The sequence below is a fragment of the Gekko japonicus genome, unplaced genomic scaffold (genome assembly GCF_001447785.1).
Source record: "Gekko japonicus isolate JY-2015 unplaced genomic scaffold, Gekko_japonicus_V1.1 scaffold2018, whole genome shotgun sequence".
Taxonomy (NCBI): Eukaryota; Metazoa; Chordata; class Lepidosauria; order Squamata; family Gekkonidae; genus Gekko; species Gekko japonicus.
Genome location: NW_015167112.1, coordinates 288165 through 306557, shown reverse-complemented (window position 1 = coordinate 306557; position 18393 = coordinate 288165). Strand labels below are relative to the sequence as shown.

General features: G+C 43.7%; 1 protein-coding gene across 1 annotated transcript in view; it reads right to left on the bottom strand.

The window, feature by feature from the left end:
• The window catches only part of LOC107111907 (mucin-5B-like), a gene marked incomplete at its 3' end in the record, with an annotated part of 105586 nt that overhangs the window by 37816 nt on the left and 49377 nt on the right, over window positions 1–18393 (bottom strand). The window contains 9 exon segments of the mRNA XM_015412953.1: window positions 295–332; window positions 1424–1508; window positions 3507–3635; window positions 6396–6552; window positions 10299–10535; window positions 11175–11190; window positions 11847–12028; window positions 15703–15813; window positions 16887–17025. Of these exon segments, the coding sequence (XP_015268439.1) occupies window positions 295–332; window positions 1424–1508; window positions 3507–3635; window positions 6396–6552; window positions 10299–10535; window positions 11175–11190; window positions 11847–12028; window positions 15703–15813; window positions 16887–17025 (1094 nt within the window).

The window sequence follows — 18393 nt, the reverse complement described above, 5'->3', positions numbered from 1 at the left end:
TGCTGTAACTATGAGCTACCTTGTTGGTATTTATATAGAGAGTTAGGTAAATGTATGGATTATCTTTGAGATGTAAAATGAAGCTGAGCAAAGAGTCTACTGAAATATGGCTTAATCTTTTAACCAACTGCTTCCCTGTCCAGGATAAATGACATGACCACTGATTGTATGTTCTAAGATTAAGATAAATCAAAACAAATGTTTGCTTTGGTCTTCAGACACCACACAGTGCACCGACCCTCATTCTATATCTTACAATAATAACAAATAAGGAGCTGACACTGTAAATCTTACCAATGGAATCTTTCAAGGACAGGTTTCCCTTTGGATCACTAGGGGAAAATAAACATTAAAATACACATAAATACTATTGACAGTTTATTGCCTAAATTTTTAAGTGCAACGAAATATAATCTCCCTCTCCCTCTGACATCCCTCCATTATTATTATTATTATTTGTAGGTCATAGATGCAATGAACATGAAATTGAGCAAACGTCAGAGGACGACGGAAGACAGGAAGGCCTGGCATGATCTGGTCCATGGGGTCGCAATGAGTCGGACTCGACTATGTGACTGAACAACAACAACAAGGTGAAGAGTCTGGTGAAAACATCAACTTTGCAAACTTAGAAAGTCCAAGTGTGCTTATGACACAATACTAGGAGTCCCCAACCTGGTTGAGTCTGTAGCCACTTTTAGAAATTGGAGAATACTGAATAGGCACCAGTACCCAATGGCTGTCTTGAGGGGCACAGCCAACCACCCAACAGCTGCCAGGGAGGCAAGGGTGGCTGGGTCCAATCACCAAATATTGGGGGATTCCAAGCCATTCTTGGAAAATAGATGTATCTAGATGGTTGCTTCCAGGGCTATTTTTGGGCAGGAACGCACAGGAACGGAGTTCCGGCTGGCTCCCAAGTTGGCCACACCCACCATGAACTCATTAGCATAATAGGCCACACCCAACAGCAGAAACTCATTAGGACTGGCTACATTAGGGGTGTGTGGCCTAACATGCAAAGGGGTTCTTGCTACAAAAAAAAGCCCTGGGTTTTTACAACAAACAAGGTGAACAGAATAAGAGGCAAAAGGTGGGTGTGGCTGGATGACCTAACTTCTGGTAATATGGGGGGGTGGCTAATATGCTAATGAGTTTCTGCTGTTGGGTTTGGCCTATGATGCTAATGAATTCCTGCTGGGCTTTTTCTACCAAAAAAGCCCTGGTTGCTCCCTGCAGATAGAAAGGTGATAGCTCCTGGATTCTTCTGAAGTACCTGCTGCTCCAAAGAGATGGGTGAAACCCAGGATTAACTTTGCTTTGGGGATAATATGCTTTGGGAAAGAAGAAAGTGGACACCAGAAAGCACATTGATGGGCACCATAGTCTTCGGGAGAGTGGGCTATAAATAGAATTTACTTACCAAAAAGTACACTTAGATGCTGAGACACATTCTCTCTTTTCCTCATCATAATATGGTTTGTCAGCACTGCACTCTGGGTAGCAGCCTACGTTGGAAACAGGCAAAGAATAATTTACCTTTTCATCTACTGGACATAAATTTCTTTTCTCTCTCTCTCTCCATCCATCCATCCATCCATCCATCCAGGAACTCCTTTGCATATTAGGCGACACACCCCTAATATAGCCAATCCTCCAAGAGCTTACAGTAGCCCCTGTGAGAAGAGCTCTGTAAGCTCTTGGAGGATTGGCTACATTAGGGGTGTGTCGCCTAATATGCAAAGGTGTTCCTGCTACAAAAGGAGCCCTGAATACTAATTTTTTGGTACCTTTCCAGTGTACATTTTGGGATAGAAACATGAAGGCTGGATTAGATATATATAATCCGGAACAAATATATCTTTTCACTTCATCTTCTGGAAGCCCAGATATTATTTTGTGGAAAATAGAGGGCCCCGTTGGCACTCAAGCTCATAGCTGTCACAGTGATGGTGAAAAGAGAAACTGACTAAGTCGCTCGCTTAACAAAGCAGTCAGAGAGTGATTCAGCAAGAACACAACTTTATTCTTCAACTCGAACACAACTCCAACACAGATCAACATCAGATAGCCAGAACAGCTTTTACATTGCAGCTGTCCTGCTTTTAAACATTCCCGGCTAATATAGCCACACCCACTGTACACATACCAACCTATGAGGTTGCCGAGATAATGTCCAATCACATTAGTTCCCGCTCAGGGAGCTTGCATGAAGTGATTGGCTTGTTACGTCCTGGGCTAGCAATACTATTGGATGACTTTGGATCCTAGCCCAGGATGAAACTCAACATTACATTTCAATTAGATGTTCCACACATTGCATTCAAGGCAGCTTTGAATACATTACACAGACCCAATGGAGAGAATTCTGAGGGCAGGTTACAAAGACTGTGGTTTGAATGGGATACTGCCAGACAAGAGACTCTTTCCTGTACAACCTTTCCCATGCCCATTTTCTCAACTAGGCTCTCGTCTCCTTTGTGTGGAACTAGTCCACCAGAGAACCATAACCCAGATGGCTGTTGCACAGGCACGCCTAGGGCTGCCAAGTCCTATCTTCACCTCCAGCAGGAGACTTTGGGGGGCATTCCTGGAGGGGGCGGGGCATCTTGACATGATGACATCACGTTGGGACGTCCCCCCTGTCTGCCCACCCCATCTTCCAGCAGCGCCGGCTCCCTGCAGTTAAAGGGGCCCCTTTAAGTGCAGAGAGCTGGCATTCCCCCCTCCCACGTGCGCACACCCAACAGAGATCGGGTGCGTGGGAAACGCCGGCTTCCTGCACTTAAAGGAGCTGGTGTTTCCCCCCTCCCCCCGTTCGCTCCTCTCCCTCCTCTCTGGGAAATGCCGGCTTCCTGCAGTTAAAGGAGCTGGCGTTTCCCCCCCACACACACACACCTCTCCCTCCTCTCTCTTAAGAGAGAAGGGAGAGGGGTGGCTGTGGGTCTTGGGACTTGGGGGCGGGGCTTCCCCGGAGGCCAGCTGTCTGGCAGTGGGTAGAAGCCCCCCAAAAGCGGGGCACCCCTGCCAAACTGGGGGGGTTGGCAACCCTAGGCATACAAATATTGTACACGCACAAGCAACACCACACAGGTAAGATCTTTTTGCCCACCAGCAGTTTGGCACACAATTTGCTTCAGGGTCTATTTATGAAGGGCCTGTATTTCAGACCACATGTCTAACACATGCTCAGGCTTCAAGCACACCTATAATGGTGGCAAATGCACAGGTTCTACAGGTGGAGTGATTCTGGAGTAACATGATGGAAGACTGTTATAAAGTAGAAAAAGGAGACTATTGGACATCAATTACAACAAATGCTTTTAAATATACTACTTTTTCATTATTTGCATAGTCACTTTAACCTTCAAGGGAACAGGCCTTTGACAAATTTTATCTGTGCAAATAAATGCCTGTTTGCATTTGTCAAATCACAGCGGAAACGAGTCTTTCACCTTAGTCTGTTTTGCATGATGTGCAGAGGCAAACGCTCCAATTTGGCTTACCTTCCGAACTGTATGGTAGATCGCCGCACCTTCCTGCGCAATTCCTGCAAGTCCTTAAACAAGGGTTTCCGCAGGGTTTATAATGCCACTCCTTTTTGTTGGGTGGGTTATAGTAGTCACAGAACACAGCTGCATTAGAAGACATGATAGTCATAATTGGTAAGGCCTCATTTGGATCCTTCGTTCATCCCTCCACTTCCTAGGGTTGCCAAGTACCTACCGCGAATCAGCGGGGGACACATGTTCCCTGGCCGGAACATTCCTCCCTGAAACACACCCACACCACACCATGCCGTCGCCAGGAAGTGACACTGGGCGATGCTCTGACAATGGGGCTGAAAACTCGATGGTACCATCGAGTTTTCAGCCCCATTGCCAGAGCGTCGCCCGACGTCACTTCCTGGCAACGGCACAGTGCAGCGCATCTGTTTTCCACGCGGGAATGGTCCTGAGAAGAAGTATGTGTCCCCCGCCGATTCTCAGTAAGTACTTGGTAAGCCTACCACTTCCTGGCTTGCCTTTGGCTATGCATTTGCCACAGCATCTCAGACATTAATTTCAATAGGAGGACTTGCAGCATTCAAGACCCAGACAAGCACAAAAACACAGAGCATAAGAACAGACCACCGAGAGCTTCAAGTAACGGTATCCAGACTAAAGTAGCGTTCAAAGATCAACCCCTTAATTAAAAGCCTGGGTGAACCGCAGTGTTTTGGCCAGGCATCTAACAGAAATCAATGTAGGCACCAGGCAAGCCTCAACAGGAAGATCCTTCCATAAGTGAGATGCCGTTATTAAAACAAAAACAAAAACCCATCTCTGGTCACCACCAGTAAGGTTTGTGAGACAGATCTTAACTAGAAGGCTGGGCAACATGAAAGGAGGCAGTCTCTCAAGCACCCTGCTCCCAAGCCATTTAAGATACACTCAAAAATAATACTAATGGGGAATCCACTTACTGATGTCATTTAATTATTATTAGAGATTCATTTTTATCTTTGCTCAGGGCTCTTTTTGTTGCAGGAACTCCTTTGTATATTAGGCGACACCCCCCTAATGTAGCCAATCCTCCAAGAGCTGACAGAGCTCTTCTTACAGGGGCTACTGTAAGCTCTTGGAGGATTGACTACATTAGGGGGGGTTTCACCTAATATGCAAAGGTGTTCCTGCTACAAAAGGAGCCCTGTCAGACTTTGCTTCAAATACTTGGCAGCAGCAAGAAACATGGAGCCCAGCTCTGCATGCTTGCTGTCAGTTCAGTTTGGACAAGACAGGAGGTGGCTCAAAACAGCTTGTTGTGAGCTCCTTTCAAAGGCAAGGCCAGGGCTATTTTGGGGCAGGAACGCACAGGAACAGAGTTCCGGCTGGCTCCCGAGTTGGCCACGCCCAGCAGGAACTCATTAGCATAATAGGCCACACCCAACAGCAGAAACTCATTAGGATTGGCTACGTTAGGGGTGTGTGGCCTAACATGGAAAGGAGTTCCTGCTACAAAAAAAGACCCTGGGTTTTGACGACAAACAGGGTAAACAGAATAAGAAGCAAAAGGTGGGTGTGGCTGGATGACTACACTTCTGGTAACATGTGGGTGCGGTAATGAGTTGTGTTGTCAGGGGTGTGTCCTAAGATGCTTATGAGTTTCTGCTGTTGGGTGTGGCCTATTAGGCTAACGAGTTCCTGCTGGACTTTTTCTACAAAAAGAGCCCTGGCAAGGCCATGTATTTCCTGGAACTGTCGCCCTCTGTCTATCCAGACCACATTTAGCAGTCAAAACAGGGTGGAAAAATTGCAGCAGACCCAACTCAAACATGAATTAATACCCCCCCCCCCCCCAATAAAGTCCCCATTCATTTTCTCCTCACTGTTGTTCCCTCCTGTGGGTGGGTCCGTCTCCATTGTTTCAAAGCGATGTGAATTATCTGTCTTTACTAGGTTATTTGTTTAATACATCATGAGGGTTTTTTTAAGGGGAAGGCTTCTAAAACCACTTTTTAAAACACACACATACAAGGGAATTATTCTTCCTTGATTTTGTGTGTTGGAAATATTGAGGACCGTTCCTGAAGCTTCCAAATCCAAAGTTTTTTGTCCTGTGGGTAACTGAGGAGCTCGCCAAATAGGTTGTTCCCCCCTCCCATAATCTTTTCGATGTAGCAATTTGCTATATTGAGCTTTGGGCTTCCTGTACACCCCATTCCCTACCAATAACCACCGAGGGAAGACAGATGAGGATAAATCGCTTGTGTTTCTCATTTCCTCTCTCCTCCCTCCAAACAAAGAAAGTTTGGCATGTTTAGTACTTTTTGATGTTTGAGTGGTAATCTGTATGGTATACTTTATGTGCGTCTGATACATAACTTTGTTTTCCATTCTTCCACTTTCTTCTTCAGTTTTTGGGGAAAAAACAACCTTAAGCTAATTTCTTAGCAAATATTTTCACAGGAATCAAAAGAGCGGACTCCTCTTTTTTCCCCTTTTTTAATAAATGTTTCGTTTGGTCTTTAAAATACTTGGCTTTTATATTTTTAATTTGTTTTTAAATCATCATCAACAACACTGAATATCAAAAGCATTCTAGGTAATAATTTATATGGTGAATCTTGTGCATTATCATGTGGTAATATATAATGCTATTTATTTATATACAGCTTTTACTTAATTTCAGTAAATCACAGCCTCATTATTTAATAAGCAATTTAAAATGTTCAGAACCCAGCCAGTATAGTGATAAAGCACTTATATTTTTTATTTTTTTAAAAAAATATATTTTAATTTGTTTTTAAATCATCACTAACAACACTGAACATCAAAAGCATTAAACAAGCGACAACATTGCTTTTATGTGAGCAATGATCCTCTGAACATTAAATTCCTTTAGCGGGTACTTACGGCAAGCTGTCGGGGTTCGCCAGTCAATGCAGACGCCAGCTCTGCTACAGCTCCAGGAATAAGCAGCCACCGCAGTGCAGAAGCACTCAGAGTCTCCCGCACTGTCACAGCCACAGAAATCAGACACACAGGCCTCATAATAGGGAGTAGGGCTGACCTGAGAAAACCAAAAATAACGATATTGAATATTTCTTTCAGTGCTGCACTTAATCTGCTTTTTATTCATTTATTGTTTCTGCAACACTTTAGGGAGTAGGGCTGACCTGAGAAAACCAAAAATAACGATATTGAATATTTCTTTCAGTGCTGCACTTAATCTGCTTTTTATTCATTTATTGTTTCTGCAACACTTTTAAAAAACAGAAGCTCTATGACATAGATATAAAGCATATGGGAGATTTATTATGGAAGACTGCTCTGCAAAAGTGCATGGCTTCCGAGTAATCGCTACATTGCCTCTATAGATAACAAATTCATAGCATGCCCATAGGATCATGCGTACATTAATAACTATTCGTATTGTACAACATGCAGAGGATCAGAAATCAATGTCTTGCAAACCATGCTCTACTTTGTTCTTGAACGCAGATTGGGAAAAGCTCCCCAAGTATACCACCTGAGGTCACCACCTCATCTCAGTTTATAGAGCTGACCAGGGGTCATTTCCTGCAGGAGCGCACAGGAGCGGAGCTCTGGCAGTAAAGAGCCCAGAGGGCGGGCACATGCAACAAGCCCCGCCCTCTGCTCCCAGCAGACCTCAGTCAGAGCAAAAAGCAGCCAGGTAAGTTGCAGAGCCCCCCTCCCAGCTCCCCCGTCCAAGACAGTCCAGTGGCACCTTTCAGACCAAGTTTTATTCAGGTACAAGCTCTCCCTCCTCTGTGAGGGCAGATCTTCACAGCTTTTTTTTCTCCCCCACCCCCCAAATAGCTAGCAATCGAAAACAGTCCAGTGGAGCCTCAGCGGTGGGTGTTGCCTTCTGACACACTTCCAGTGATGTCAGAGTGTGTGGCATATGCAAATATGTTATGCTAATGAGTTATGCTAATGAGCTCCTGCACCTCCTTTTCTATGAAATGACCCCTGGAGCTGACCATATTGGTAAATAGCTGCTCTGGTTTAGGGAATACTAGGATCTGGCCTAATCACACCCTGCAACCACTTTGTGAACCTAGCAATGACACCAGCCCTCTCTCGAGAAGGTGTCCCCCTCATGCTCGTTTTTATCTGCCTGGAATTATGATCTGATCTGTAATAAATTCTTCTTGCTCTCCTTTAGCTATGGTTGCCAGATGCCCTGGTGGGGACAGGGGTCCCCTGCCACCCGGCCCTGCCCCCCAGGCACCAATCAGCTGGCTGGTGGGGGGGACTTATCTAGAGAAAGAGAAAGGCCCAGGCCTTCATCGGAGTCACACAGGAAGTGATGTCATCATACCAGCAACATCCAGGCAATACTCTGGTATTTGGGCAAAAAGTCTATGGTAGACACTGGTTTTACCATTTAGTTTTTGCCCAAATACCAGAGCATCACTTGGACATTGCAGCATGACGATGTCACTTCCTGTGTGACATTAGCCACCAGGGCTGGACCTTTCTCTTTCTCCAGATAAGTCCCCCCACCAGCCAGCTGATTGGTGCCTTCCCATCCCCCACCAGCTGCCAGGAGGGACCTGGTAACCCTATGTTTAACCCTTGGGTTACTGATAGTCATAACTAATAAGCTTTGTTCTTGGAAATCTGAAAAGAACAGCAATTGGACAGCCACATATAAATTAAAAGGAAAAGCATACATAAGCTGATGGTGTTGTGACAAATCACTGTTGTAATGATCGTGCTTCCCCACCCCCACATCATGATCTTGATGCTGCGCCTTTCATTAAAGCTTCTGTCTCATTCTACAATTAAAAGGCAAAACAATGGGCCTGCACCTAATTCTGTCATGCTAATTACAGTAGAACGAGCTGTCTTGGAAAGAAGCCTCTAGTATCTGGCCATCAATTTTTTAAATCAAGTTAATTGTTAATCAGGCCCTCTTCTTTGTTAACATTAGGGCTTTAAGCCACATAAAACCAACGGCTGTGATAACATTTCCTCACAGAAATATTTTCCTGCCTCAGAGTGGTTCAACTTAGTCTGGAATCCAAAGCTCCATTCTTATGATAAAGTATGAGGTACTGTAATGTATTCAAAGCTGCCTTGAATGAAATGTTGTGAAACATCTAACTGAAATGTAATGTTGAGCTTCGTCCTGGGCTAGGATCCAAATCCATCCAATAGAATTGCTAGCCCACGAAGTAACAAGCCAATCACTTCAAGCAAGCTCCCTGATTGGGAACGAATGTGATTGGACATTATCTCGGCAACCTCATAGGTTGATATGTGTACAGTGGGTGTGGCTACATTAGCCGGGAATGTTTAAAAGCAGGACAGCTGCAATGTAAAAGCTGTTCTGGCTATCAGATGTTGATCCGTGTTGGAGTACACACACGCCTGGATATCATGTCACCTTTAAAAAAAAAATTCTGGGAACTTGAAACACACGCTTCTCCCCTTGGACAAGTCAGATTGCACACCTGGTTACCAATTGCCCCCTTCCTTCTTTCCAAGTCTTTCCAAGGGGCCAGCAGGGTCAGATGACAGAGGAACATTATGGTAGACCTCAATGTACCAGCACCAGCTGGCTGGAGGGAGGCAGGGCAGCCATTTAAAGGAGGTAGAAGGCCTGGCCCAGTCATACTTGATTGGTAGTAGCTCTGACCAATCAACCCAGGAGGGTGAGGCAACCCTCAGAGAGGCAGGAAAAGGAAGGAGCCCACATTCTCCAGGGAGTCCCTCTCATAAGGGCCAGACACTCTGGCCTGGGAGGACAGGTTAGCCTTTCTACTACCTAATTGGCTACAGGGGATGTTATCCAAAGAGGCAGTCTCCCATTTAATTGGGGGAAATAGAGACAAAGTGAGTTGGGGGTAATTGTATTTTCCACCTATGTATACGGGGATCTTTCCCTTAGAGAACTCTCAAAATATACCATTCAGATGTGTAACTGGAAAGGGTTTTATGAAAAGAGGAGTAAAAGGGCAAAACACAGAGATACAAACATACAGAAAACACATGAGCAATCTAAGAGGAAATCACTGAGGAGATGGGAGAAAGCAATTTCAGGGAAGGCTCGAAGAGTGAGGTCTGTGGAGGCAGCAGTGAAATGACCAGCGTTTCACAGAGAAAAGGAGAAGGCCCACATGCAAGTGGGGGTATGAAGTAGGATGTCGACACCACACACTGCTATGGAGCAGAGTGCTACAATTATAGGGGAAAATGCTCCCTGGGGCTGTCTGATGTGTTTGCCCGCAAACAATACCTTGATGGGCTTTTTGGAGTTAGACAATGATTTGGGAGAACCTTGATAGAATTTCCTGAGGAGGACTATAAGTGTAAATGGTGCCTGATGACCCTTTAAGTACCAGATGGGAAAAGCTACCAGGTTTGGTGAATAGTGTGGCTTAATTAGGGTAAATAGATGAGAGGAAATGAGGCTGGAAGCTGGTAGGATTAGTCCCATGTGAGGAAATAGGTTCTTGGGAGACCCATTGTTCCTAAATTATGCATCTCTCTACGGTGGGGAGGAGGTCATTAACTGGCCAGCCGCTCTTTCCCATACTTCTAAACAATATGTCCAGAATTGACCCTGGCTGGCATCCATTTCTCCGCCCCCAGGGGGACTTGGCAGCCCTAGCCAACCCTCATAGTGCTGCAAATACTGAAGGTAATCTGTGCCAGTAAGCAGAGTTGCTGAGGATAGCAAATAAATATTATCAAAACAAAGGAATACAAGAAGAGGGGAGACAGAGCAACAGAGAACAGGAGGAGGGATAAGCAAGAGACCCAAAGACTGAAGAGTGCTCTTACCTTATTGTGGCAGGGTTTGAAGATTTCGCTCTTGATAATACCGCAGTGCTTCTGCCCCAGTACAAGCTTGAGAGGCTGAGTTGCACAAGGGTCAGTCTTGTTCATGTCTGAGCAGCTAGTGGTGACTTTCCAGCTGCTTCCGAATGCCTGTGCATGAGACTCCACGGACTGCCCTCTGCTGGTAAAGTCATTGTGGGCACTGTTGTCAAAGTCACCGCAAAGACCACAAACCTTGCCCTACAAAATTTGTACAGGTTATCCCACAAATGTCTTTTTGACAGGGGGGAAAAAATTGTTGTAAGTAGTAAAGTCAAATTCTGCTTATGCAGACTTCTACAATTTATATCCTTAGCGTGACGTACGTCCTCCGCAAGCACAATATATCCAGTTCCATTCCAAATACTCTTATATACTAAGCAGTGACTCCATTTTCTGGAAACAGGAGAGAGTTTAACTGTATTTATATCATGCAGAAAATGTTCTGGACTCAATTGGGAAAATAATATTGTCTAAATTTGCAAGTTAAACTGTCACACACCAGCAAATGCTGGTTTGAATTATTAGTTTCTATTATAGCTGAAAGAAGATATTAAAACATAAATTATCTGCTTCCTATATGCTAACCTCTTCTCTACTATATGGCAAAGTAGTCTCATATTGTAAAAAGATATGACTCGGGGTTTTATGTTTGTAAGCATTCTCTGTGGATTTTATAATACACAAGAGACACATATTTATTACAACTGAAGGATCACTTCAGACATGACAGTCTTTCCTTTAGTTTTGTAGATTTTCCAGGCTGTACGGCCAAGGTCTTGGCATTGTAGTACCTGACATTTCACCAGCAGCTGTGAATGGCATCCTCCAAGGTATAACACAGAAAGATGGAGCACTCTCTGTGTCAAGGTGAAAAGAAAAATGGTAGGCAGGTAATTTGTATCTACTCAGGAAGGTGGGGTAGGGTGTCCTGTTTGAGTTAGGCTATGTTCAGCCACTGCTGATTTTTCAGGTTGGCCAAGTCTGCATTGTCTTTCATGTTCTTTTATTCTTGTCTGGACCCTATACTGTGTGGTCCCGATGTAAACCAGTCCACAACTGCAGGTTATGTGGTATACTCCTGCAGAAGTGAGGGGGTCTCTTCTGTCTTTTGCCAATCATAGCATCTGTTGTATTTTTCTGGTGGGCCTGACTTACCAGAAGAGATCCCCTCACGTCTGCAGGAGTATACCACATACCCTGCAGTTCTGGACAGGTTTACATTGGGACCACACAATGTAGCATCCAGACAAGAATAAAAGAACATGAAAGACACTGCAGACTTGGCCAACCTGAAAAATCAGCAGTGGCTGAACATAGCCTAACTCAAACAGGACACAGTATCTTATTCCAAGACACTGAAATGCTGGACAACACATCCAATTACTATGTCAGATTACACAAGGAAGCCATTGAAATTCATAAACATAAACACAATTTCAACAGGAATGAAAACAGTTTAAAAATAAATAGGGCATGGTTTCCAATCCTAAAAAACACAAAATGCTCTACATCTTACAACCAGTGTTCCCTCTAAGCTGAGTTAGTGTGAGCTAATCCCACATAAAAGTCATTCCATGGTAAGTTTCAATTACAATATAAAGCCCCATGATGTAGAATTTATAGTTTTTTTCTGTGCCAGGCTTACTGGTTATCACCTCCATTTTTCCAGATGAAAGTCTGATTTCAGTGTTCTAGAAATAAAAAATAAACTAAAACACATTTGCAAGTTGAAATCAAAGCACACTATCTCATAGCTACAAGCCTGAACAGCAATAAATAATAATGCATACAGTTCCCCAACAAGACACAGAACTGGAACAGCACATACTTCCTCTAACTTCTCATTCTTTGCTGCTATGATATCACAAAAGCCCAAAGGTCAGAGACAGAAGACCCATCCTGAGTTGCTGCAGTGTAATGAATATTCTAATTGCTAAAGAATCAAATGATCTAAAGAGCAACACAAGCTGAAATCTGTTGGTGGGATGGATTGGAGACACTATTGTAGTGTTGATAGGTGCTTAGGATGACTGAGTGAATAAGGAAGTACATGAGTGGTGTGTATGTGAATAGGCAGGACCATTGACCTATGTATTAACTAGGAATAAGGCCCATTATGGAAATAAATACAATGAGCTCTAGAAAGAGACTCTGGGTGGGTGCCCTGGCCTTGGGCACTCAGTGTAAGTTTGCTGCGGTGACCTTAGCAGGGTATGAAACAGAGCTTACAATTTTCTCCAGGAGAACTAATCTCTGCCATCTGAAGAGCAGTTGTAATTCTGAGTGATCTCCAGGCCTCCCCTGGAGATTGGCAACAATGCTTCCCCAGGTGGAAATGGCTGGTTTGTAGGGTAGAGTCTATGGCATTGGACCTGTCTTGGAGGTAGCAACCCTATCTCCTTCCCAGCCAACCATCAACCTACCTCTGACTTCAGCTTTCCATCTCTCCTGCCCACCTGTAGCCTCTTTCTCCACCGTGGGAACCCAAGTAGGATGGAAGCGACCTCAGCAGGGTATAATGACACAGAGTCCACCCTGCAAAGCAGCCATTTTCTCCAAGGGAACTGATCTCTACCATCTGGAGAGCAGTTTTAATTCTGAGTGATCTCCAACTCTCACCTGGAGATTGGCAGCAATGGTTCCCCAGGAGGAAAAGTACAGTCTTTCTCCAGAGTGGCAACCAAAGCAACTTACATTATTCTCCTCTCCCCCTTTTGATCTGCCCAACAACCCTGTGAATTAGGTTAGGCTGAAAGTCTCTGACTGGTCCGAAATCACCCACTCAATTTCCACAGCAAGAACCTGGGTCTAGCAGACTCTGCTCTGAAGCGCTAACTGTTATGCCTAGGGTAGACAACCTCCAGGTGGAGCCTGAAGATCACCGGGTATCACAACTGAACTCCAGACAACAGATCTCTCCCCCCTGGAGAAAATAACTGCTTTGGAGGGTGGGCTCTATGGCATCCTATTCAGCTGAGACCTCTCCCCTCCCCAAACTCTGGCTTCCTTAGACTTCACCACAGAATATCCAGGAATTTCCCAACCTGGAGCAGGCAACCCTAGTCAGGACTGGCCCCAATGAGTTCACCACAAAGGCCTTTGCCTTTTTACTGACAGCCTAGCAACAGCCACTGAGGGAAAAGTTAGTCCCATGGGAGCCAAGAAGGAGAAGAGTCTTTATCAGTTTGTTTGATAGCTTATTCTGTGAGGGATAGTTTATTCTGTGAGGGAAGAGTGTCCAGGCTGGCATTGGGCGGGGGAGAGGAGCAGACCCAGCCCCCAGCCAATGGCACACCAGTACTCTTGAGTGGTGGTTGATGGGCCAATGGCTGATAGAGTGCATTGCACAGCCAATGGGAGAGCTGGAAATGGCCAATACGTAAGGGAATATTATAGATAGATAGATACATGATAGATAGATAGATAGATAGATAGATAGATAGATAGATAGATAGATAGATAGATGATGCATAAATGGGGTGTGCAGAATTATGGCTGCAGTACGTGAGTCAAAGCAGTGTATGTTTGGCCAACTATGCCATAAAGATCACTGAGTGTTCTTGGGACAGTCACTATCTCTAAGCAAAATTTACCTCACAGGTTATCATAGGATAAACTGAAGAGGAAAGGCCTTGTGTGTGCCATTCTGAGCTCCTTGGAGGAAGGGCAGGCTAAAAATGTACTAGACAGATAACAGAAATTGTCTCTAACTGTGGGTGATGGTGGTTTGTGAGTAGTGTCCCTGTGAGTGGAATGTGTGTAATACATGTACAAATGAAAGTGTCTGAGGAGCCGTTTTAAAAAAGAGAGTCATGTGGCACTTTAGACTCATTGGTTTATTGTGGCATTATTTTTTGTTAACTGGAACCTACTTCATCAGATGCTCTGGACCATGGAACCTTAGATCACAATAAACTTCAGATTAATATCTAATTTACATCAGAATCCTGGGCCTGAAGGTATCATCAGACATTGGCCAGAACCTAGAGTCTTTCAGTCCTACCATCTTCAAATCTATTGAACAGATCAGTTATCTCTACCTAGAGCTGCTAAGAACAACCACAGCCTCCCAGAAAAGATCCTTTCTGGGTATCCACTTATTTTACTGGGACCAAATCAAACATCATATGGAAAGAAACTACATGTCTTTATGAGCCCCCAGAATTTTGTTCCTCTAGTCCATCTCCTCTCTCCACCTCCCAGACCACAGCAGTCAACTTGGGCTGCGGTCACACAGAGCATTAGGCAGGGGGAGAGGAGCGGACCCAGCACCCAGTCAATGGCACACCAGTACTCTTGAGTGGTGGTTGATGGGCCAATGGCTGATAGAGTGCATTGCACAGCCAATGGGAAAGCTGGAAATGGCCAATACATAAGGGTATATGATGCATAAATGGGGTGTGCAGAATTATGGCTGCAGTACATGAGTCAAAGCAGTGTATGTTTGGCCAACTATGCCATAAAGAACACTGAGTGCGCACAAGCAACCAAGGGAGCATGCGTGCATTTGAGGTTTTTTTTAAAAAACAACCAGTTTGCCCCGCGCCCTGCTTCTTTGCCGCGCGGCAGGACTGTGGAGTGATCGGCACCTCCCCCCTACCACGGGACCTCCACGGGACCTCCATCGGTAGGTCTGCTCGAGCAACCGCGCGGTTTTTAGCCCCGGGGCTAACAGCCACGTTTCCCCCCGCGCGCATTTTCCTGCCCGTGTGACCGGGACCATAGTAGAGCTAATCTGTATGGGAAGGTATTTCAGGGCTTTAGCATGTGTTGACAATGTCATTGGAATGGGAGAGCTATGGTCAGAGGAAGAGCACATGCACTGCATGCATAAGGTCCCAGGTTCCATCCATACCATCTCCACTTAGAAGATCTTAGGGAGAAGGTATTAGGAAATATCTTTTCCTGAGACTTTGGAAACCAGTCAGTGGAACCACTGAGCAAGGTGGATCAGTTGTCTGACACAGTGTATGTTCATATGCATGACAGTGCCAAGGCTCAGGTGGTCCTGTTCAAACCACACCAAACCCTTTTCAGATGTCCAACAAGTGCAACAAGTAGATGACTGAAATGGATCCATTACATCCAGTTAATGAATGACCTGCAAATCTAGCCAATAGTCCAGATAATTGTGATTTTGGTAACAGCTATACATTACATTCTTATTTTCACTACGTCAGATGAATATTGAGAATAATTCTAAGTATGCCTACTCAGAAGTAAGTCCCATGTGATTCAATACAACGGGGTAGGTGGGGAAAGGGATGTCAGATGAGAACAGGTGCTAACAAGTTGTAGCAAGCAAACAAAAATGCATCCACTTTGTTGTTGTTGTTGCAATTGCCCACTTGTAAAGCTGACTTACCTGCAAGATCACATTGATTTTCAAGGCACAAACAGTTGGGGATTTACCACATGCTGCATTTGTCATTACAACTCGAAACGTACCTTCCTGGGGATTATTGGGGCAAAAATCCTTAAAACAGGAAACAAAAAAAGCCCATTAAATATTACATTCTCTATCTCAGCATCCCACTTTCTATGACACATTCTTGAGGGAGAAGGATATGGCATCCCTGGCTAGGTAATTTCTCTAAAACGTTGCAGTGTCCTTATGGGACTGAACGACTATAATGATCTCCCCACTTTATTAAATGCAAACTTACTAAATATAAAATATGATTAATCCAAGACCAAGCCAGGCTAGTAACTTTTGCCCTGTTGTGTTAGCTTCTTTTATGGAGGAAGGTTTAAAAAAACAAAACAAAAACAGGAATACTCAGAAATAAGCTTGAAGTACACACTCTTGACCAGGGCTTTTTTTGTAGAAAAAGCAAAAAGCCCAGCAGGAACTCATTAGCATAATAGCCAACACCCAACAACAGAAACTCATTAGCATATCCAGTCACACCCATGAGAGCATAGCTCATTAGCATATTAGGCCACATCCCCATGTTACCAGAAGTATAGTAATCCAGCCACACCCACCTTTTGCTTCTTATTCTGTTTACCTTGTTTGTTGTCAAAACCTAGGGCTTTTTTTGTAGCAGGAACTCCTTTGCATGTTAGGCCACACACCCCTAATGTAGCCAATCCTAATGAGTTTCTGCTATTGGGTGTGGCCTATTATGCTAATGAGTTTCTGCTGGGCGTAGTCAACTCGGGAGCCAGCCGGAACTCCGTTCCTGTGCGTTCCTGCCCAAAAATAGCCCTGCTCTTGACCAGATTGTGCCATATTATTTTGGTAAAAGTATAACTTAGATCTAAGAAATATTTGCAATGCAATTGTGGCAGCCTCACTTTTCTCACTGAAGAAGAATGTTACAGGAACATGTGAAAAAGAAACGTTCCTCAAACCAAGTTTTGATGTCTCAAATTCTTGTGTGTGGATCTGTACTACAGTGGCCTAGGATCCCCTACATCCAGCTAAGAGAGAAAAATGCAGATACTGCTTTTCTTTCCTCATTATGAAATTGTTTAAACACTGAAAGCACCAAACTGCATTTTGGTACCATGTGTACGTTTAAGGGGGTAATAAAGAATTGATACCTGAGCTAGGATATAATCACAGTTCCCCATGAAATCAAATCTCCCTCCATCAAAGCTGAGGTAATGTCCATTCCCATACACAGTGCATATTCCATGGCAAGGGTTGGTTGTACAGTTCCATTGTCTCTTGTGGCATATGCTGAGAGATTAAACATAAAGGATCAAAATTTGCCATCTGCAGGAGTACTGTGCATGCAAGAAAAGCAACTCAAGGTACGGTAACCATTTGGATACATGAGTTGAAATTATAATTTCAACAAAAGACATTTACAAAACCATTTATAACATTCATCTTAACAGAGAGAATTGACACAACCCATTTCATAAAATAGATCTGAGGTAATGTCCATTCCCATACACAGTGCATATTCCATGGCAAGGGTTGGTTGTACAGTTCCATTGTCTCTTGTGGCATATGCTGAGAGATTAAACATAAAAAATCAAAATTTGCCATCTGCAGGAGTACTCTGCATGCAAGAAAAGCAACTCAAGGTATGGCAACCATTTAGATACGTGAGTTGAAATTATAATTTCAACAAAAGACATTTACAAAACCATTTATAACATTCATCTTAACAGAGAGAATTGACACAACCCATTTCATAAAATAGATCAGCTATCAGTAAAACAATGTCTAAGAATCATGCTAGCAAATCACACATACACAGATTGTCCATAACTGAAAATGTTCATTATATAACAAGACCATCACATATAACAAAGAGTTATTGCAGAACAGTGATTCCAGAATAACCAGTTACTGAGAGAAATTGGGGTACATTCATACGTATAACACAGATAAACTATAAACCTCAATTGACAAGGGCCTCATCCTTTAACCCCTGCAAGAATTTTACATGTTAGCATTATGAGAGTTGACTGTGATGAGCAGGGAGGGCGAGACTGTAACTGACATGGTATTGTGTATACACCCTGCACTATGAAATTATTGTTCATACTGCCAAATGCTTCCGGAAGACTAGATATGAGTGTGTGTGTTTTTGTAGTGTGCTTGGTCTTTAAAACATAGAATGAATTCTAAATTGTTAAAGTAGTTCAGATAGGGAACAAGATATTTATTACTCAAACAAGTATGATGACTGCCTTAGTAAGAAGATTGTTTAGTAGTCAAAATATTTACACTATAAGAGTTGTTATTTCGATCTACCATAAATTTTGTTGTTAGAGTAATTTGTAAGATCTTGGAATACGTAGTATAGGATTTGATAAGGATAATATGACGTTGATATGATGTATAACCAACTTGTTAATCCATATTTGATTATGTGATGTGTTTAAACTATATATGTCTTTATGAGGAATTTCAGACAGGCGATATATTCTGAAAGAGGAACGGTTCCTAAACGGTTTCTGGTCTTCCGGAATATATTTGCCATTTCATACACAAACGCTTCTGTCCCGTTTAGGAATCGGGACTGAAGCGTTTTACCTGTCAACCGCTTCCAAGTAGTCTTCAGTTCCCTCTCCCGGTTCCGATACGCTTTTT